This window comes from Salpingoeca rosetta (assembly GCF_000188695.1).
Source record: "Salpingoeca rosetta unplaced genomic scaffold supercont1.4, whole genome shotgun sequence".
NCBI classification, from domain to species: Eukaryota; class Choanoflagellata; order Craspedida; family Salpingoecidae; genus Salpingoeca; species Salpingoeca rosetta.
The window spans coordinates 519688-541394 of record NW_004754930.1 but is presented as its reverse complement, the minus strand read 5'-3'; the positions used below and the strand labels follow the sequence as shown (position 1 = coordinate 541394).

The window sequence follows — 21707 nt, the reverse complement described above, 5'->3', positions numbered from 1 at the left end:
CCTCGACCAAGTGACGCAGCTCATTGCCAAGAGCAAACAGCTCGTCGGGCCCTTTGACATTGTCGTGGTGCGTTGTAGATGTGCGTGTGTGCGTGTGTGCGTGTGTGTATGTGCGTGTGTGTGTGTGTGTGTGTGTGTGTGTGTGTATGCGTGTATGTGTGTGTGTATGTGCGTGTGTGTGCGCGCGCGTGTTTTCGTGTGTGTATGTGTATGTGTGTATGTTCCTTATTGTGCGTGCGCGCGCGTGTGTGTGTGCATGCGTGCGCACGTGCATGTGTGGATACACTCATTTGTGCGTGCGCACGTGCATGTGTGGATACACTCATTTGTACGTGCGCAGTTCGTGCAGCCCACAGCTTGAGCAATTCGCATGCACAGCCAACCGTCCACCCCACTCCTGCTCCCTCCATCCCTCCCTCCCTCCCTCACCCCCCACGTGTTGTGTCTTGCAATGCCGGTGCCACTCTTCATCCATTCCGCAATGCTGCTACAGCTCAACCACATCAAGCCGTACTTCCAGTTGTTCGAGGACACGGATTTGAAGACGCTGCGCGAGGTTGTGGACGTCGACCTGTACTCCTACATCACCATCACCAAGTTGCTGCTTCAGGAGCTCATCGCCCGCGACGCCACCCTGGTTGCCGTGTCGTCAGCGGCAGGGAAGATTGGCGTACCGTATGCGGCCGTCTACTCTGCATCCAAGCACGCCCTGCACGGCTTCTTTGATTCGCTGCGCCTGGAGGTGTACATGACCCACCCGTCCTCCAAGATGAGCATCACCACCTGCGTCATTGGGAACATTGACACAGAGTCGGCAAAGCGCGTCACCGCAGGAAAAGTGCGCCACCCAACACGCGCCTCTCCAGACGACACCGCGCTTGCCATTGTCACGGTCAGGGTGTATCCATGTGTGACTTAACGCATGTCGTTGTGTCTATGGATGTATGTATGTATGTATGTATGTATGTATGTATGTATGTATGTATGTATGTATGTATGTATGTATGCATGTATGTATGTTTGTGTGTGTGTATGCATGTATGAATGCATGCATGTATGTGTATGTATGTATGTATGTATGTATGTATGTATGTATGTATGTATGTATGTATGTATGTGTGTATGTGTAATGTATCTACGCTATCACCGAGAAAACGCTACAGCATGCGTCCCTCTAAACAGCTTCTCCGCCTCACCTTACCCCACGCACTCGCTCGCTCGCTCACTGCGCCATCCATTAATTCACTCATGCAGGGGGCGCTGAGGAAGCAGCGAGAGGTCTATTTCCCGCGTCTGGAAGTGACGCCCATCCCCTATCTGCGCGCCTTCTTCCCATCTCTCACAGACTACCTCATTGTCAATTCCATGGAGGCCCCACCCAATCGCGACTCCTCCCTCCCGAGCGGTGCCGGCGCAAACTAGACGAAGACAACACACACACACACACACACACACACACACACACACACACACACACACACACACACACGCACGCACACACACACACACACACATACACACACACACATACACACACACACATGATCCGTGCATCGTTTGCCTTTCCCCGCCCCCCACTTCATTGCAATGTGCTTTGATTGCGCGTTACGTGCTGCTTCAAGCCCTCTCTTTTGAGTGGTTGTGAGTGCGGCCAATACATGCCCGGCTGTACTCGCGAGAACGGTGGCGCTGCGAGACGGCACAGCGAAGCAGGACCAAAACAACAGCCGCGAATGAGACAAAACCAAAAACACAGAAAGAAACAAAAGGAACCAAGAGAAACGATGATCCTAAGTGTTTGCAAAGTGCCTGTCTCTCCCACCACACATGCACACACACACACACACACACAACACAACACAACAGCACAACACAACACAGCCAAGCTACGGGAAAACGTGGTCGAGTTAGATCTTGGTGACAAAGTCGAGTTTGATGGTGGGTGGAATGTCCAGTGTCGGAAAGCGAGGCGAGGATGGCGTAAAGGGGAAGGTAACAGGGTGAATGAAGCTTGTGTCCAACAGCAGCTTGGTGCCGCCGCCGGCCTCTGCGTCCACACGTGCCTGTGCTGCCCGAATCAGCGCAGCCGGCACACGCTCCTCAAAGTCCTCGGGCGTGTACATCTGCAGCACCTTCTGGATCTGCAGCGGCTTGAGCTTCGTGCACGTCTCGAAGATGGTGTCAATGTCATCCGGCTTGGACTTGTTGCACTGCAGCAGCTGCGTTATCTGCACCGCCTCCACCAGGCTCGAGCAAATCTGCTCCAGGTTGTGGTCGCGCGCCCAGTCCTCAAGCTTGGAGATGTTGTAGCGCACCTGCATTCCCTTTGTCAGGCGAACAAGGTCCTTCCGAAGCAGCAAGTGGTTGCACATGGTGGCGTTGATGATGTAGAAGAGCTGGCGGAACACCTGCTGCACCAACCGCGGCTCAACGCAGTGCTCGGTCAACAGCCCGTGCACGCGCGTCAGCAGGCGAAGAATGTCCTCCACCTTGCAATCAACCTTCGAGCGCCCGCGCCGCCGCGAGGGCATCGACGTGTTGCTCGTCGGCAGTGACTCGTGCTCAAGCATGCCCGGCACAATCATCCCTGCAAGCTGGTGCTCAATGTGCTTCACCACAAAGTGGTAAATCTGCACCAGCAGGTCCGACAGCACAATGCGGTACTCCTGAAGGTCAAACGTCTTGAGCGTTGCAGAGTCCTTGTCGTCCGGCGACGCAAACTGCGGCTCGCCGCTAAACTGCTTCATGTTCGTCAGCAGCCGGTACCCGTTGGCCAGCCAGAAGGCAAGGCGGCCAAGGTCCGCCGCGTTGTCCTGCACCACATTCTTCATCGCCGTCATGGCCTTTGTCAGCAGCCCTTGCAGCATGGACGCGTTCTCCTCGTAGTCCGCGTACAGCACGCACATGAACAGCAGGTGCGCAGGGATGCACGGCATGCACCCGTCCACGTCCGCTGGCTGCAGCTTGCTCACCAGCTCAGACACCACGCGCTGCGTGTCCTTCTCTTGGAACTTGAGCATCCCCAGCATCTGCTTGCGCTGGTGCAGCTGCTGTGAGCCTGCGCCATGCGCGCCGCTGCCACCGTACGACTGATGCTGCTGGTGCTGTTGCTGATGGCCATCGCCAACACCACCTCCTGCACCGCCACGGCCGGGCTGCTGTGCGCTGCCATCACGACCGCCACTGCCACTGCCTGGCGCCGCGCCGCTGACGTCGCCGTTCAGGGCGGCTTGCAGTCGCTCCTCCAGCACCTCAATCTGCTCGCGCATGGCCAGGTTCTCGTCAATGAGGATGCGCACCTCCTCCTGCAGCAGCGCCCCGTCCGACGACGCCGAGCCAGACTCCGCAGGCATCTGCCGCGTCAGCGCCTGCTTCAGCGCCAGCACGCGCTCGTTGGTCTGCTTCTTCTCCGCCTGCAGGTCCGACACCTCCGCGCGGGCCGCCGTGAGGTCGTGCTCGTAGTCCTTCACCCGCGAGCGCAGGCTCTTCAGCTCCTCCTCAAGCCCGTGGTTGCGCTGCTGCAGATCCGTCTTCGCCTTGGCAAGGTCCTCCATGCAGTGGTCGGTCATGAACCGGTTGTAGTCGTCCTGCAGCGCCCTGAACTGCTTCAGCAGCTGCTCGTAGTCTGCCTGCGCCTGCTCCAGCTCTGTGCGCGACACCAGCCCCGCCCGCTCTCCCTGCAACTGCTGCACGTGCTGCTGCAGTGCCGCCACCTCCTGCTGCAGCACCTGCGGGTCCAGTTCGCCGTCGCCGCCCGTCAGCCGCTTCAGCCGCGACTCCGCAGACACCTTCGCCTTCTCCAAGGCCTGCACCTTGTCATTGAGCATCCTGTTGGCCAGCTGCAGCCGAGCAATGTTCGTCGAGGCCTCGCGCAGCTCCGCCTGCAAATCACGCTGCTCACCCTCTTCCTTGTCCTCCTTTGAGTTGCCACCTGCATTGTCGGCAACGTGGTCATGGTGCTCGTCGCTGCCCGCGGTGGCGGCACCGTCACGACTCTCCGTGCTCTCTTCTGCCTGAGTGGTGGTGCCCTGCGCTTGTTCTTCAGCAGTGCCTGCCTCTGCATTTTCTTCCGCCTTCGAGGACGATGTGCTCCCACTTCCGGCCTCACCCTCACCTTCACTGCCACTGCCACTGCCACTACTTCGCTGGGCTGCAGCACTCTTGCCCTCGCTCGTCTTTGCTGCTGCTGCTGCCGCCGCTGCCACGGTGGGGCTCTGTCCTGCGAGCATGAGTTCTTTGTTCTCCCTTCAGCTCCTCCATCTCCGCCGTCAGCTCCTGCTCCCGCTGCACGGCCGCAGCTGCTGCAACGGCCAGCGCATTCTCTGTCTCAGACTCGCCCTCCAGCTGCTCGCTTTCTGACTTGGTCTCACCAGCAGCTGTTGCCGTCGCTGTTACCGTGGCTGTCTTGCCTGCTGCCTGGCCTTCTACTTCGACCGGCTGCTGCTGCTGCTGCTGCTGCTGCTGCTGCTGCTTGTGGAGCCGCTTCGCCTCGGCCTCGGCTGCAGCGAGGTCGCTGCGCAGCTGCTGGATGATGGCGTTGCTCGCTGCCTGGTCCAGCTCCTCCCCAGCGTCGACGCTGCTGTTCAGCTTGCTGGGCGAGACGCGCCCGCCAACCTCCATGTACTCGCCCGTCGCCGCCGTGTGCGTGCGGCCATTGGGGCTCTGTGGCCGCACCTCCACGTACTCGCCTCGAGCGCCACGATCCACGCCATCGTCGTTGCCGTCGTCGTCATGAAGGGCCTTCATCTCCGCCCGCAGCAGCTCGTGCTCCAGCGCCTTCACTCGCTCCTCAGCCTCCGCTTGCGTCTGCAGACCACCATTGGTTGGTTGTTGGGCGTTGGGGGTTAGGGTTGGGTGGTGGTGAAGTGGGTGAATAAAGGGTGGTGGAGTCGTTGAGCAAGGGGTGGGGAAGTGGTTACGGCATAGTAAAAGAGCGACAGAGGAGGGAACCCCACGACACGACAGCGACACGACACGACAAGACATGACACGGTAGCAAGTGCACGGGGAGGCGCGGGTGCCGACCTTAATCTTGAGCTGGAGTGCTGCGCGCTCGTCTGCAAGTTCCGACTGCAGCTGCATGTTGCGACGGTTGAGTGCCTCAAGCTGCTCTGCCAGCCCTTCAGACCCCTTTGCCGCCTCTGTCGTCATCTGCAACGTCTGCGTCATCTCTTCCAACTACCACACGTGCAAAAAGGACATATGTGAGGGGTCAGGGAGAGCCAGGTGCGATGGGTGGGAAACGCGTGCGGTTAATGACAATGCGAGCGGTCAAAACTCCCATCTAAACGAACGTTAACGGGACGAAAACACGCACACACACATACACGCGTGCACGGACGTACATACACGTTGACAAACAAATGACTGTTACCTTGGCTTTGAGCGACTGGTGCTCCGCTGCTGCCGCTGCTGTCTCTTCGTCATATTTGCTCTGCAGCGCATCGCGCTCCGTACTAGTGGACTCAAGTTCCTGTTCCAACTCGTCGTTGCGCGCACGCAAGCGCTCAATCTCCGAGGCGGATGCCTGCGTGCTTGTGCTTTCCTTGGCCTCGGCAGCAGCCAGCTGCTCCTTCAGGCGGGCAACCTCGGCAGCCTGGCGATAGCAACAGCAATGGCAGATGGTGACACGGAGGAATGACAACGCGCAGACAAACCACCACGACACGTTGATGAGCACATGGATTTGTCCACGCACGCGCACAACTCCAAACATGCTCGCAATGACACAATGTACACACACACACAACACACGCAAACACAAACACAACACACACACACACACACACACACCTGTTTTTCGTGGGCCTCTTGGATGCGGCGGTCCATGGTCTGCTGCAGCTCGAAGATCTTCTTCTCGAGCCCAACCGTCTTGGCCTTCATCCCCGCCACGCTCCGCGCCTCAATCTTCAGCTGCTTGAACACGCGTCGCGCAAGCATCTGCCGGACTGCACACTGGATGGTGACGGCTGCGTTGCGTTTGGTGAGGAACTGTCTGCGTACGGCCCACATGCGCCACGTGCTCTGTATCTTCAGCGCAGCCGCCTCCCGCCGCAGCCCAGACAGCGCACGCCGTGCCTTGAGCGCTGTGTGTGTGTGTGTGTGTGTGTGTGTGTGTGTGTGTGTGTGTGTGTGTACGTGAGGAATGTGCTGAAACGCGACAGCATCGCTACCAACACACCACCATCACCACACCTCCATCGCGATCGCCATCACCACACCACCATCTCGTACCTCTGTACGCGGCCTGCAAGCGAACAACGGCAGCCATGGTGACGGCATACTGCCTGCGCTGGCGGTGCGCGCGGAATGTGGCCTGGATCTTGGTGGCGGCCGCTCGCTCTCGCAGACGCTGTGCCCTCACCCGCGCCAGCAGCCCGCGCCCGTACGTCTAAACAGTGTTGGCGCGCAAGCAGTGCAAAGGTGCAGCGGGGAGGGGGATGCATGGTGTGTGTGTGTGTGTGTGTGTGTGTGTGTGTGTGTGTGTGTGTGTGTTGATGTCGGGTCAATGTGAGTACACAGGGCATTATGATTGGCCCATGAAGGCGAAAGAGACGTGTTGAAACAGCACCGGTTAATGACGAATTCACTCTACACAACTTGCATCCCCGTGACTGCCACAACAGCGGGCCCGACCTGGACACCAAGGGCGGCCGTCTTGATGCGCTGGTAGCGACGCGACGCAAGCCATCGCCGCACGCATGCTTGGATGCGCACGCAGCACAGCTTCATCTTGTCCGACCGCAGCTTCTCCAGGTACGCGACCTGGCCCGCGCGAAAGAACAGCTTCGTCTGCCCAAACTGATACTTGTCCTCATCCTAACGGCCGTTGGGGGGGGGGCGGTGAATGAATGCATTGCGTTGGACAGCATAAGCCAAGCGAACATCGACGATGCAAACAAAAGTGCGCACGCATGTTCACGCACACACACAAACAACGCCCATACGAACACAACCCACTTCTTGCCCCCACCCGCCGGATCACCCAAAAGTGGACTCACGGCGATGAGAGGCTGCAGGATGGCGCGACAGGCGTCCTTGACCTCTGCGCTCTTGAGCGGCGCTGCAGATGTGGCGAGCAGACGATAGCGGTCAAGAAACTCCCGGTAGCTCCAGCGCGAGGGGTACCCCGCAGCGCTGATGCGAATCGTCTCAAGAACACCGCACGCTCGCAGCTGCTGCACGAGCCGCCTGTGTGTGTGTGTGTGTGTGTGTGTGTGTGTGTGTGTGTGTGTGTGTGTGTGTGTGTGTGTGTGTGTGTGTGTGTGTGTGTGTGTGTGTGTGTGTGTGTGTGAGTGAATGTGTGTGTGAGTGAGTGTGTGTGTGTGTGTGTGCACGCGCGTGAGTGTGTGAATGAATGTGCGAATGTAATCGATAAGACGTGAAAGAGAAAGCAGGTGCAGCGCACGTGTGATGTGCTCGACAGCTCAAACATCAAAACAAACGCGAAGCAGACCAAGGGCAAAACGTACTGTGGGTTGATCTCGAATGGCTGCTTTGCGTCGTTGGGCTTGATGCACCTCACATAATGCGGCTCGGTTGCATTGAGCGTCTCCATCAGCGACCTGTTGTTTGCCGACAGCCGCAGCACGGGGACATGAGACATGATGCCCGATGACTGAGACAGCTAGCGTACAACGCACATCACAAACCAGAGAATGCACAAGTACACCCACTCACAAACTCATGCACACACACAACACATGACACGCACTACACAATTCACAGCACCAACACAACAGCACACGGCACACATGCGACGTACGAGAGCGAGTTCTTGAACTGCGAGCTGACAGTCGCTTTGCGGATATCGATGGATGCCTTGCCCTCGCCCTTGGCGGCAAACAGCTCTGCAATAAAAGGGCTCGTGCTCCCGCGAAGCATGATCAGATGCTCCTCGTAAATCGTGTCCTGCACGGCGTGGACGACGAGGTTGGTGTGGCAAGTGAGGTCGGGGTGGAGATATGGATGGCCCATGCAAGGGAATGGTCGTCCCGTCCCCGGAACAAAGATTACACCGCAGCAAGCATCACATCAATGGAACATGGCACGGATACGCACACACACACACACACACACACGCACACACGCACACAGACGCACGCACACACACGCACACGCGCGCACACGCACGCACACACACAAACACACACAAACACGCGCGCACACGCACACACGCACGCGCGCGCACACAGGGCACGGATGTGCACGGACCTTGTTCTTCTCCATGAAGCCTGTGACCTCGTATGCAACCTTGTCGGCATAGTGCTTGACGATGAACGACGTGTTTGACAGCCGCGGCTTCTCAAAGTGGTGCCGGTCGGTGAGGGATGCGTACATCTTCGTTGCCCAGTTGTCGTCGCTCCCTTTCGGCATCTGGGTGCGTTTGTGGTGAAAATAGTTGGACATAACAGACATGCGTGAGCAGGGAGAGGGGGTGGACAAATGAGGAGGCAGGTGAGCACACGAACACATCAAACCAAGCATGGTGAGCCATGCAGCGTGCGTTTGTATGCGTATTACGCATTCCCACACGCAGACGGACAAGCTGCTCATGTGGACATGCGCAACCATGCGTATCGACCTTTGTTTCCTCGTCGAGTAGGGAGAGCACACCAAGCTTGTCCTCGATCAAATCAATGCACGGCTGGTTGTCGTAAAAGTCAATAAACGACCACTGAATCTTTTCCTTGATGTACTCGTCTGCCAACACAGCAGCACGACGCAAGACCAGCAGCACGCTTGATCGTGAGAGGCGTCGCAAGGCGGGAGCAGCAGCAACTGTGCTGCCGAAGCGACCTTCACACTCTTCGCCACAAACACGCGTGCACACACATACACACACAGCGAGACAGTACAAAGCACACGCACACTACAAGACACACACCACACGCCACACAACATGCAAAGACATCATACAACACAGACAGCACACAAAGCACACCTTGTTCAAGCTTGAAGACGTGGAGGTTGAACTGCTGCTGCAGCTTCTCGTTTGCGTAATTGATGCAAAACTGTTCAAACGAGTTGACCTTGAAGGTCTCAAAGCCGTAAATGTCCAACACGCCGATAAAGCGCTTGTCCTTCTGCTTCGACCCGTGCGCGAGACTCTGGCATGCGCGAAAGCGGACGTGGGGTGTGGGGGTGTTTCGATGAGTTGTGAGCATCAAACAGTGGGTGTTGGGGCATGATCCCAGACAGCACTGCGATCACATTTCAGGTGCCACCACACACACATGACAAATATTCACACAAATGATAAATCCACATAGACACACACACACACACACACCACCACCACCACCACCACCACCACCACCACCACCACCACCACCACCACCACCACCACCGGTATGCACTCACCTCGTTGATCCTGGAGACGAGCCAATCGAAGACGTGTGCGTAGATGTGTTTCGCCAGAGCATCGCGCGCCCGCAGCGCATTGTCCGCCGTCTGCGGCTTTGTGAAGACCTGGAGGGCAGTGTAGTGCAGTGCGGTGGGACGGAGTGGAGGGGGTCGCGTGTATGGTGTGTGCATGTTGTGTGCGTGTATGTGTGTATGCGTATGGTTGCGTGTATTGTGTGGATGTGTGCGTGAGTGGGTTGGATATTGCAAGTGGGCAGCAAGCAACAAGGCACACACAGCACATTTAGGAAGACGTTGAAATGTTGTGCATGCACCTCGCGGCCAGTTTGGATCTTTCTGTGGGTGATCCACTTTGTGAGCATGTTCGCCTCAACACCAAGCAGGCGCGATACGACTGCCAATGCACACATTGAAGAAACAAACACGCGCACACACATACGTGTCCAGGTCGAAACACGTGAGCAGTCATTTGAGCAGTCACGTGAGCAGTCATGTGCACAAACAACAAATGCAGTCACACACACACACATGCATGCACACATTCATACACACGCACGCACGCACACGCACACGCACACGCACACACATGCATGCACACATACATCCACGCACATGCATGCACACGCAAGCGGCAGCAAACAGCTGCCAGAACAGGGCCGGCAGACCTGGGACGTGCGTGTCCTCGACGGGGATGCGGGCATCGTCGGAGCGGCGGGAGCGCTGCTTGATCTCAATGTTGCCCATGTGCAGAATGGCAGCGAGGATGCAGAAGATCTGCAGTCGAAAACAACGTCCACAGCGATGAAAAAGGGGGGGGATGTTGTGATTACATGAGCGCACACACACACACACACACACACACACACACACACTCTCTCTCTCTCTCTCTCTCTCTCTCTCACTCACTCTCTCTCTCTCACACACACACACACACACGATGCGTTTCTACACAGGCACAAAATTGCGTACAACCACAAACAGAAAACACACTTTGCACAGTACACGTGTGCACAGACAACATCAACCCTGCCACCCACCACCAACCCTCTCCCCTCTCCCCTAAAGCCCCTTGTCCCTCTGCTGCCAGGCCACCTGCTGCTGGTCGTCATCGGAGATGCCTAGGAGGGAGAGCGCGTCCTTCGTGCGTTCAAAGTCCGCGGCGTCGTCGACATTCTCAATCTCGGCCTCCTCGCCCTGGTTGGTGTAGAAAAAGTCATCTGCCTCGCTCAGCTCAAGCGCCTCCAGCTCCGGCCGATCAGCACTCGCGCACAGCTGGTAGAAGATGTGGTAGTTGCGCTCAGACTTGGCCTGGAGTGGTGCGTGGTGGGAGTGGTGGGACGGTGGTGTGATGGTGTCAGAGGTGGCGGTGGATGGCGTGAAAACTACAATAGGGGGAAGGACAGGCTTCATGGCCCGCTGATTGCGTGCCATTTGCACAACAACAAAACGAACGCGCACACACACACACACACACACACACACACACACACACACACACACACACACACACACACACACACACACACACACACACACACACACACACACACACACACGCATGCACACCTGGAAGACGACGCGGGACTTTTCGAGGAGATATGTGCGCATCTCTGCGCCGATGATATGGTCGTGCTTGTTGAATAGAATCTCAATGTACTTGCCAAAACGGCTGCAGATGGCACCACGTAGCATGGGCGCACAGGGGATGGTCGGGCGTTAGACAGGGCACACATCATAACTGTATTGCATGAAATACACGCACGCACGCACACACGTACATACAGCACACAAGCACGCATGCAACCCACAAGCACACGTGCAGCACACAAGCACACCACCACCACCACCACCACCACCACCACCCTCGCCAGTTGTCATGCTCGTCGTACCTGCTGTTGTCGTTCCTGATGGTCTTTGCGTTGCCAATGGACTCCATGACGGGGTTGGATGCAAGCACCTTCTTCTCAATCTGCGTCTCTGCCTCTGCGCCACCGACGGTTGCAAAGTAGCGCATGGCATACTTTGCCGACACGGTTTTCCCCGCGCCAGACTCGCCGCTGACAATGATGGACTGGTTCTTGCTGTGCCGGCCCATGCAGCGGAACGCCTCCTCCGCCACGGCGAAGATGTGCGGGTCCAGCTCGCCGAGCGACCGCCCGCTGTAGGCGTGGATGATGTCGTTGGAGTAGATGGGCAGGCTGCTGTAGGGGTTCAGCGCCACAAGCACAATGCCGCAGTACGTGTAGATGGTTTGCTGCTCCTTGAAGCGCACTTGCAAGTTGTGCACCACTGCGTGTGGTTGACAAGAGTGCGCAAACCGTGAGCTTCCGAGAAGGCACGTGTGTGTGTGCAGTGTATGTATGTGTGTGCGTGTGTGTACATGTGTGCGTGTGTGCAGTGTGTGTGCATGTGTACACAAGTGTGTACTTCGCTGTGCGTGTGTGTGTGTGTGTTGTGTGTGCAGTGTGTGTGTATGTGTGTGTATGTGTGTGTGTGCGTATGTGCAGTGTGTGTGCGTGTGTGTACATGTGTGCGTGTGTGTACATGTGTACACATGTGTGTACATGGCTGTGAGTGTGTGTGCGTGTGCGGTGTGCGTGTATGATCATGAGAGTGCGCTATATTTGGGACCGACGCACCTGCTGGCTCATGCAGGTAGCTGAGATCTGTGAGATCATCCGATCCAACGAGGATGTCGGGGTTTCGCAGCGGCGGCAGGTTGCTGTCATCTTCCTTCACTGCCACCTGCTGCTCCTGCACACGACCAGACAACCACAGCGCACGTGAGAGCAGCAGGCAAGAAGACAACAAGCGAGCGAACAAGCAAGCCAGAGAGACAAATTGAGGAAAGCAAGCAAGCAAGCCAGCAGAAAACCGAACAAAGAAGGCTTTGGCACAAGATGGACACAAACAAACGCACAACATGATACCAAACGCAGCCACATGTGTTTCCACATGTCCACATTCCCGCCCACAACCAGCCACCAGAGTCACTGAACCTGCATGTACCTCGCCATCCTCTGTGCGCAGGGTGATGGCACGCTCCTCCGTGTTCAATGCCTCGACAACCGCAGGCTTCCACACAAGCTCGTCGTGCGGGACCCATACCCGCGTTCCCTGCACAAATACAAACACACATTGGACATCATCAAGCGGGTGAGCTCCAGAGGGCACCAAGAGCACACGGTGCTGGTGCGAATCAAAACATTGTCGCATCATCATGTCCTCCTGTGCCGTGCCGTGACACGACGAGCAAGGAGGGGGCCAGCGGAGGGACATCACGTACAACCCATACGGCTCCTTCCACTCTCCTTTTTGGGTGCTTGCTTCCTCCTCCCGGCTTCTCAAGCACCACCATCGCCCAACCCTCCAACCCACAAGACACACACACACACACACACACACACACACACACACACACACACACACACACAAGACACATACAAGGCACACACACACACAAGACACATACAAGGCACACACAAAGACCTGAGAGAAGGCCTCCATCGTCGCTCTGTTGTGTTGTTTGTGTGTGCTCGTCGGTTTTCTCCCACAGCAACTAGATTGTGCAATTGGGGAAAACCTTATGTTAGCACGAGACGTAGCAAGAACTATGCTATCCACCACGGCGACCACGGTGGGTTCAACGTGCGCACAAAATTTGGCGGGAACTCGAACACAAAACAGCTGCCTGCAGCAGTGCAAGTCAGTGACACACACCACACCACACCACACAAAGCGAGCAGATCCTTTGTTGTGCGGCAAGTCTCATTGCAGAAGCAGAAGAAGGACGAGCAGAAGAAGGACGAGAAGACGAGAGACAACACAAAGGAGCAAACGGCTGCCCAAACACACACATACATACACACACATACACACATACAAGAACGATGGCTGATTCGTCCAACCCACCCAGCTCCCCTGGGGAGCGTCCATCCTCTCCTCCATTCAGTGAAGGTGTGTGCGTGCGTGTGTGCATGCGTGTAGGGGGGGGGTGCGTGTGGGTCTGTCTGTCTGCCTGTCTGTGTGCGTGCGTGTGCATCTCTGCAAACACACATGAGCACACGCACACGCACGCGCACCTCCCCGTTTTTGACGTCTGCTGCTCTCTTGTCTCACTTGCTCTCTTCCACAAACACATCACACACTCAGGATACCGCTACGATGATGAGACAGAGGATCTGCAGCAGCAGCAAGCTGGCGAGGACGTCGAGGAAGAGGAAGAGGGAGAGGAGCTGTTTGGAGATGACATGGCTCGGTAGGCCTATGGGTTTGCCTAGTGCTGGTCACGGTGTTGCTGGTGATGGTGTTGCCGTTGGTGGCGGTGCAGTTGCTGCTCAAGCTGCGCAGTGGCCGACCGTTGCCCTTACTAACTGCATGCCTCCCTCTCACGTGCCTCACACAATTTCACCTGTGCCGTGTGATCTGTACCATTCGTTCGCTGGACAGCGATTACCGTGTGATTCCCCAGTTGGATACCTACGACCCGAACATGCTCGACGAGTCAGAGCAGCGCGAGCTGTCACTGGTGAGAGCTCACTCACACTCACACTCACACTCACACTCACACTCACACTCACACTCACACTCACACTCACACTCACACTCACACTCACACTCACACTCACACTCACACTCACACTCACACTCACACTCACACTCACACTCACACTCACACTCACACTCACACTCACACTCACACTCACACTCACACTCACACTCACACTCACACTCACACTCACACTCACACTCACACTCACACTCACACTCACACTCACACTCACACTCACACTCACACTCACACTCACACTCACACTCACACTCACACTCACACTCACACTCACACTCACACTCAGCAGAGTGCTTGAATCATGTGCTTGTTGTACGTCCTTGTCTTCTCAACCCGCTATTCCGTTCCTGTCAAATGCTTGCGTGTGTTATGCTTGACAGAACGCCCGTGCGCGGGTGGAGCGCCAGCTTGCCAAGCGCGACGCAGATGAGGCCATGCGCGTTCGCGGCAAAACACGCCTTCCCGCAGGCCTTGGCTTTGGTGGTGCGTGGTAACACATCACATCGACACACACACACAACCCCCATCACCACAGAAGCAAATCGCATGCAATGCACGCACGCACACGCTCACACACACACACACACACTCTCTCTCTCTCTCTCTCACACACACACACACACACACGCACACCATACACACATTTGTGCACCCGCCACTCATAATCTCCAACCCTGTCCTGTAACTGACACCTTTTGTCCCCGCTTCCAACCCCGTCGCATCACTTTTTGTCTCTGTAGATGATGAGGAGGAAGACACTGGCGAGCTGCCGCGTCGCCGCCGCCGTATTGCTGAGCGATCCGCACGTACAGCCGAGGGCGAAGAGGACACGGAGTTCCAGGAGGACCAGGACTATGTACGCGCACGCCTGCTGAGGCTTCGCTTCACTGTCTTGCCTCTCCTCGCTCTGAGTTTCTTCTCCCCCCATTTGCTGGCCGTAGCGTTGTGTGCTCACCGCACCTCCTTGCTTCCCTGTCTGCTTTGCCCCAGGCTGAGGACGAGACCATCATCGAGAACCTCGAGGATCGCAAAGGTGCATATGTGTGTGTGTGTGTGTGTGTGTGTGGATAAGTGCACATGTGTGCGTTTGCTGGGGCAGAGCTGAGTCTTCTGCACCGTTTGCTGTTGCTCACAGCATGTGTGCATGTTCCGTCACGTTTGCAGGCCACACGCTGCGGGAGTGGATCACAATGCGCCCGACACAGCGTGAAATCTACAACCGCTTCAAGAACTTCCTCCGCACAGCCACAGACGACCACGTACGTAGTGCACATGTGTGTGTATACGTGTGTGTACGTGTGTATACGTGTGTGCACGTGTGTGCACGTGTGTGCACGTGTGTGCACGTGTGTGCACGTGTGTACGTGTGTGCACGTGACTCACCTGGGGCTACAGGTCACCATGACGAGCTGTCTGTGCTGTCACGCTCCTGCCCTCACCCCTGCCCCACCAATGCTCACATGCCGCGCCATCTATGTTCGCGTCTGCTGTCCACCGCAGGGCAAGTCAATCTACGGCAAGCGCATTCGCGACATGTGCGAAGCAAACGGCGAATCACTCATTGTCAGGTGAGCACGCAGACACGCACGCACGTAGCTGTGCAAGCTTTCTCGCATTTGCAAGCCCACATGCTTGCGCTCGCTCGCACATATACACACACGCTCGCACACACAAACCAATACATACACGTGCGTCCATGTCCATCATCTCGCCGCCTCACAGCCATCCCCTTCACGCATACGGCTTGCAGCTACATTGACCTTGTGCAACCATCTGCCTGCGATTGCAATCTTCGTTGCGGATGCACGACGGAAAACATCGAGAATCTCGACGCGCTGCCATGACGTCTCCTCGAACAATTTCCAAAGTCCGTACAACGCTGTCTGCCTGCGTGTGTGTATGTGTGTGTATGTGTGTGTGTGTTTGTTTTGTTTGTTTGTTGATGTGTTCGTGCTGTGGGTATGCGTTTGGCCGCCCGTGCTCCAGTGCACACACACTATCGGATCTCGACCCACTCACCCAACAGCCTGGGGCACACTCACACACTCACCCTCACCACCACTGCCACCGTCTCGACTGCAGACTACGACCGCATCAAGAGTGACATCCACGTGCGCATTGGAGCGCTGCCTGTGCTTGATGCCATCCGCGACATTCGCCAAACACATCTCAATGCACTGGTCAAGCTGCAGGGTGTCGTCACCCGCCGCACAGGCGTCTTCCCACAGCTCAAGGTGCCGTTCCTCCACCCACTGCACGCCGCAATGGCTGTCTGCCGATCTGTGTCTGTCTGTGTCTGTCCGGCTGTCGTGTTTGTGAGAAAAGTGTGTGGTTTGTCATCCTGGACAGGGGAGTTGAAATTGCTCATTAACGCCCCACCCCCCACCCTCCACCCTCACATGCATTGTTTGTTGCCCTGCGCTTGCCACTTGTATGTGCATGTGTGTAGCTTGTGAAGTACACTTGCGAAAAGTGCAAGTCTCCGATTGGCCCCGTTGCACAGGACACAATCACCGAAACCTCCGTCGCCAACTGCCCAACTTGCCAATCCCGCGGCCCGTTCTCGTCAGTCCATGTTCTGATGTGTTGTCCCTGCCTTGCGTTTGTGTGGGGATGCATGAATGTGTGGTATCGTTTGCTCACCCACTCACTCACTCACTCACTCACTCACTCACTCACTCACTCACTCACACACTCACTCACTCACTCACTCACTCACTCACTCACTCACTCACTCACTCACTCAAAAATCCTCGACCATTGCGTTGCATCTTGTCGCACGGACAGGGTGAACACGGAGGAGACGGTGTACCGCAACTACCAGCGCATCACAATCCAGGAGTCGCCCGGGTCCGTTCCGCCGGGCCGCCTCCCGCGCCAGAAGGACGTCATCCTCCTCTGGGATTACGTCGACTTTGTCAAGGTACTGCTGTTGTCTCACCTGCTTCCTACACCTGCTTCCTACACCTGCTTCCTACACCTGCTTCCTACTTGTCTCACCACGGTTGTATGTGTCTGTCTGTCTGTCTGGCTGTGTGTGTGTGTGTGCCTGTGTGTGTCTGTGTCTGTATGTCTGTGTTTGCTCACCTGCCTACCTGTGGTGCTGCTCCCCTTCTGTTTTTCCCTCGTCTCACCATGTTCCCACCACTGCCACCTGTTTCTCCCCGTGCTCTTGCCCTGGTACGACGACACTGTCGTCAGCCTGGCGACGAAGTTGAGGTGACGGGCATCTACCGCAACAACTTTGACAAGTCCCTCAACTCCAAGCACGGCTTTCCTGTGTTCTCAACCGTCATCGAAGCAAACTACATTGAGAAGAAGGCCGACAAGCTCTCCACGGTACGCACTCATGCTGATTCTTTTGTTTGTTGGTGTGGGTGTGTGTGTGTGTGTGTGTGTGTGTGTGTTTTCACCTGTTCGCTTGTGTCAGCTGCGATCCTTTGTTCCTCCCCTATTGCAAGGACCCTGCGAACTCTTGTCTTGCTGTTCTCACATCCCTCTCAACTCACTGCAACACGCCACACTCCGAATACACACACATTCCACACACACACACACGCGCGCGCGCACACACACACACACATACACACACACCACCGTGACCGCTGTGCCACTGCAGGACGAGCTGAGCGACGACGACATCAAGCGCATCCGGCAGCTTGCGGAGGACGAGAACATTGGCGCCAAGGTCATCCGCAGCATCGCCCCCTCCATCTACGGCCACGACGACATCAAGACCGCCATTGCCCTCGCCATGTTTGGCGGCGAGCCAAAGAACCCGGGCGGCAAGCACCGCGTGCGCGGGGACATCAACGTGCTGCTGCTTGGCGACCCTGGCACGGCCAAGTCGCAGTTTCTCAAGTATGTGGAGAAGACGGCGCACCGCGCGGTGTTTACGACAGGACAAGGTGCATCTGCTGTTGGTCTCACGGCGTCTGTGAGCCGCGATCCCGTCACGCGGGAGTGGACGCTGCAGGGCGGCGCGCTCGTGTTGGCGGACCAGGGCGTGTGCCTCATTGACGAGTTTGACAAGATGTCTGACCAGGACCGCACGAGTATCCACGAGGCCATGGAGCAGCAGAGCATCTCCGTGTCCAAGGCCGGCATTGTGACGACGCTGCAGGCGCGGTGCTCTGTCATGGCCGCCGCCAACCCCATCAAGGGCCGCTACCAGCCGGGCAAGACGTTTGCCCAGAACGTGGACCTGACTGAACCCATTCTCTCGCGTTTTGACATTTTGTGCGTGGTGAAGGATGTGGTGGACGCCGTCAAGGACGAGCGCCTGGCCTCCTTTGTTGTTAACAGCCACATCAAGAGCCACCCAGCAAGCAACGTGCGTCGTCTGTTTGCGTGATTGGCGGGTGGTTTTGTATGTGTGTGTGTGTGCCTGCCTGCCTGTATGTATGTTTGTTTGTTTGTTTGTGTTTGTCTGTGTGTGTGTACTTGTATTTGTGCAGTGCATATGTGTGTGTGTCAGTGATACAAGCGGGCTCGTGTGACGCGCTGAAGACTTTGCAAATCCTGCAGTGTTCACTACCGTCATCCCAACCCTCAACCCAACCCCCAACCAACCAACTCACCTCAACCGCCCCCCCCCTCCCCCCTTTCACTATTGACAGGCGATGGACGAGTCTGCGGATGGGCTGAACGGGACGAGCGACGGCGGGAGCCTGTCGCAGGAGATGCTTCGCAAGTACATCCAATATGCCAAGCGCACCGTGCACCCGAAGCTGCAGCAAATGGATCAGGACAAGATTGCCAAGCTGTATGGCGAGCTGCGACGGGAGTCCCAACTCACGGGCAGCGTGCCCATCACCGTGCGCCACATTGAGTCGATGATTCGCATTGCAGAGGCACACGCGCGCATGCATCTGCGGGACTACGTGCGCCAGGACGACGTCGACATGGCGATCCGCGTCACCCTCACCAGCTTCATTGAGTCGCAGAAGTTCAGCGTGATGAAGAACATGCGGCGAAAGTTCCAGAAGTACATCACGTACAAGAAGGACAACAACGAGCTGCTGATGTTCCTGCTGTTGAATCTTCACCAGGAGACACTGTCGTTCCACCAGACGCGCTACAACCAGGACATTCCCGAAGTCATTGAGATTGACCAGGACGAGTTCCAAGCAAGGGTGCGTTGCCGCATGTGCAGCTGCAGCTGCTGCGTTTGGATTGTGACGTGTGTGCGTGTGCGTATGCATGTCTGTGTGTGTGTGTGTGTATGTGTATGTGTGTCCGCGTATGTGTCTGTGTGTGTGTGTGTGTGTGTGTGTTGGAACGGTGGGATTGGGATAACAGCAACAGCAGCAGCAACAACAACAGCAGCAGCAACTGCAGCAGCAACTGCAGCGGTGGAGATGCTGGTGCTGGTGCTGGTGCTATTTTGCTGTGTACTGTCGACAGGAAGCGCGCTCACTCGTACATAATTTGCTTGCTGTTCGACCAGGCGCGGCATCTGGACATTCATGACCTCACAGAGTTTTACAAGTCGGAGGAGTTCTCACGCAACACACGCCGATACACCTACACTTACACACACGCACACACAACACATGCACGCAACACATGCACGCACACACACGCACACACAACACACGCACACACAACACATGCACACACTGTGTTATCCCGCCTCTCTCTCCCTCTCTGTGCACATGTTCCACTAATCCCCCTCCTAATCTCTTGTCTTGTTTGCATGTTGTGGGTTCAGGTTCTCCTTGGACGGAAACAAGATCAAGAAGACATACGAGTAATTGCACACGTTCATGTTTCAGTCACCATCATCATCAGCAGCATCATCAGCAGCACGAGCAGCATTATCACGTTCATCTTGCGATCAGGCGTCTGTCTGTTTGTCCTACTCACTTGCTTGTTTGCTGCTTGCACTCTTCATCGCTGCTGCTGCTGCTGCTCATTGCGCCTATGGCTTGCCGCTGTTCATTTTTCTCTTGTTAGTTTGTCGTGCAGCTGCGCTTGTTGTCAATCCCCTCTTTGCCATGTTCGCCTTGCCTTTTTGTGTGACTGTGTGCGTGTGATAGTAGCGAGGCCTGCGCCAGTGGCGGCGGGCGGGCGGTTTGAGCATACAAATTGTGTACTGACTTGCACACGCAATTGTGTTGAAACAAGTGCTGGCCACAACCAGCACAGCACAGCACAGCACAGCACATTGCCATGGCACATACGGCACATTAGAGCGCATGCAGGTCCACGCAGCGCCACACCGAAACGCCACGCCGCGTCCTCCACCTCCATCTCTCCTTTGAGAAGTTAAAAAAAATCTACATCTGATTGCACGAGCATCTGCCGCTGCTGGTGGCTAGAACGTGGGTGCTGCGCGAACGCATGCGTCCACGCGCTGCCGGAGCTGCGCCAGCGTGCCGTCGTTTGCGATGATGTGGTCGGACAGCTTGACCTTCTTCTCCAGCGGCATCTGCGTAGCGATGATGCGCCGTGCGTCCTCCGCGGTCGTCAGGTCTCTGCCCATGACACGCTGCACTTGCTGCTCCTCCGTACACGACACGGTGATTACCCACTTGCAGATGTGGTTCAGGCCGGTCTCCAGCAGCAGCGGCGCATCGAGCACCACAAAGGGCCGCCAGTGAAGGAAGCGGGCCGACAGCAACTGCTGCAGCAGCTCAAACCCGATTGGCAGGTGCAGCGCCTTGTTGAGCTTCCGCGATACACTGCGGTCCTCAAATGCAATTTGCCGCAGCACACTCCGGTTCACTTGCCCAGACTCTGTGTCCAATAACTCTGGTCGCTCTGCAATCTCTTTGGCGAAGGCCGCGACGAACCGTCGGTAGCCCCATCTTCCACGCAGCAGCACGTTGTGGCTAATGGCATCCGCGTCAATCACCACGGCACCCTTTTCCGTCAGCATCTTGCACACTGTCGACTGCCACGTTTGCAATGGAAACAGGGGAGGGGGTGTGAAGATGAGTTTGTGTGTGTGTGTGTGTGTGCGTGTGTGTGAAGATGTGTGTGTGTGTGTGAAGATGTGTGTGCAGACGTACATGTGTGTGTATCAACACAGACAACATGAGCTGTGTGTTGGGTGACATTGAGCAAAGTGGCACGTGTCTGTGCACGGGCGCATGTGCCACACCTTGCCGCAGCCAACGCCGCCGGTCAAGCCAATGACGCGAAAGCGGGAGAAGAAGATTGCCAGCGACGTCGCAGCGAGCAGGCTTGGCCAGTGCGCCAGTCCAAACACGCCGAGATCCAGTGCGAAACAACAGGTCCCTGCCAACAGTGTGCCGTACCGAACCCGGTCCAACAACAACCCAGCGCTGGCAGAGATGAGGCCAGCCGCCAGCCTCGCCACCACCATCAGCACCATGTGTCCGTGCGTGTCTGTGTGTGTGTGTGTGTGTCTGTGTCTGTGTGTCTGTGTGTGTCTGTGTCTGTGTGTCTGGGTGTGTGTGTGTCTGTGTGTCTGTGTCTGTGTGTCTGTGTCTGTGTCTGTGTGTGTCTGTGTTGCTTGTTTTGCCTTTGCTTTGCCTTTGTTGTGGCATTCAATTGTGCAACAACTGAAGTCAGTCGTCAGAAGAAAACGTGTGCAAACGCTCTCACTGCCACGATGGCTGATGATGATCAAGACGACACATCATCGTCGTTCCCCATCTTCCGCATCCAGCAAGACCGGCTGGAAGCCTACGCGCTGCTGGACAGGTGTGTGTCTGTGTGTGTGTCTGTGTGTGTCGCTGTGTGTGTCGCTGTGTGTGTCGCTGTGTGTGTCGCTGTGTATGTGTGTGTGAATGTGTGTGTG

At 56.5% G+C, this 21707-nt stretch overlaps 4 protein-coding genes across 4 annotated transcripts; 2 read left to right on the top strand and 2 right to left on the bottom strand.

Annotated features, from left to right (window-relative positions):
• Positions 1 to 481: 481 nt before the first annotated feature.
• Positions 482 to 1422, top strand: PTSG_01197 (hydroxysteroid 11-beta dehydrogenase 1; the record flags this gene model as incomplete). The annotated part of the gene is made up of 2 exons (XM_004997112.1): positions 482 to 892; positions 1255 to 1422. 2 exons carry the CDS (start codon positions 482 to 484, stop codon positions 1420 to 1422), a joined length of 579 nt encoding a protein of 192 aa, XP_004997169.1.
• A 485-nt stretch (positions 1423 to 1907) lies between these two features.
• PTSG_01196 (MYO2 protein) lies at positions 1908 to 12873 on the bottom strand (the record flags this gene model as incomplete). Its single annotated transcript, XM_004997111.1, has 22 exons — positions 1908 to 3931; positions 4206 to 4806; positions 5026 to 5178; positions 5375 to 5596; positions 5794 to 6086; positions 6235 to 6391; positions 6637 to 6819; positions 7002 to 7191; positions 7473 to 7565; positions 7766 to 7911; positions 8215 to 8376; positions 8585 to 8703; positions 8945 to 9110; positions 9364 to 9471; positions 9681 to 9760; positions 10032 to 10140; positions 10459 to 10674; positions 10933 to 11035; positions 11256 to 11655; positions 12006 to 12120; positions 12376 to 12483; positions 12856 to 12873. 22 exons carry the CDS (start codon positions 12871 to 12873, stop codon positions 1908 to 1910), a joined length of 5766 nt encoding a protein of 1921 aa, XP_004997168.1.
• A 158-nt stretch (positions 12874 to 13031) lies between these two features.
• Positions 13032 to 19692, top strand: PTSG_01195 (minichromosomal maintenance factor; the record flags this gene model as incomplete). The annotated part of the gene is made up of 17 exons (XM_004997110.1): positions 13032 to 13323; positions 13519 to 13624; positions 13816 to 13894; positions 14317 to 14419; positions 14677 to 14792; positions 14927 to 14969; positions 15101 to 15195; positions 15437 to 15504; positions 15687 to 15730; positions 16019 to 16170; positions 16386 to 16501; positions 16724 to 16859; positions 17138 to 17275; positions 17556 to 18269; positions 18556 to 19071; positions 19386 to 19426; positions 19650 to 19692. The coding sequence occupies exons 1-17, from the start codon at positions 13257 to 13259 to the stop codon at positions 19690 to 19692; spliced, it is 2577 nt and encodes an 858-aa protein (XP_004997167.1). The 5' UTR covers positions 13032 to 13256.
• Positions 19693 to 20112: 420 nt separating this feature from the next.
• On the bottom strand, positions 20113 to 21345 carry PTSG_01194 (dephospho-CoA kinase). Its single transcript, XM_004997109.1, has 2 exons — positions 21045 to 21345; positions 20113 to 20834 (listed from the first exon to the last, which is right to left on the bottom strand). The coding sequence occupies exons 1-2, from the start codon at positions 21276 to 21278 to the stop codon at positions 20256 to 20258; spliced, it is 813 nt and encodes a 270-aa protein (XP_004997166.1). The 5' UTR covers positions 21279 to 21345; the 3' UTR covers positions 20113 to 20255.
• Positions 21346 to 21707: the final 362 nt, after the last annotated feature.

Excerpts from the sequence above, each read along its gene's own strand:
- PTSG_01194 (XM_004997109.1), bottom strand. The coding sequence starts at position 21,278 with ATGGTGCTGATGGTGGTGGCGAGGCTGGCGGCTGGCCTCATCTCTGCC. Across the intron at positions 20,835-21,044 it reads GCGGCGTTGGCTGCGGCAAG|TCGACAGTGTGCAAGATGCT; the intron begins GTGTGGCACATG and ends CAAACGTGGCAG.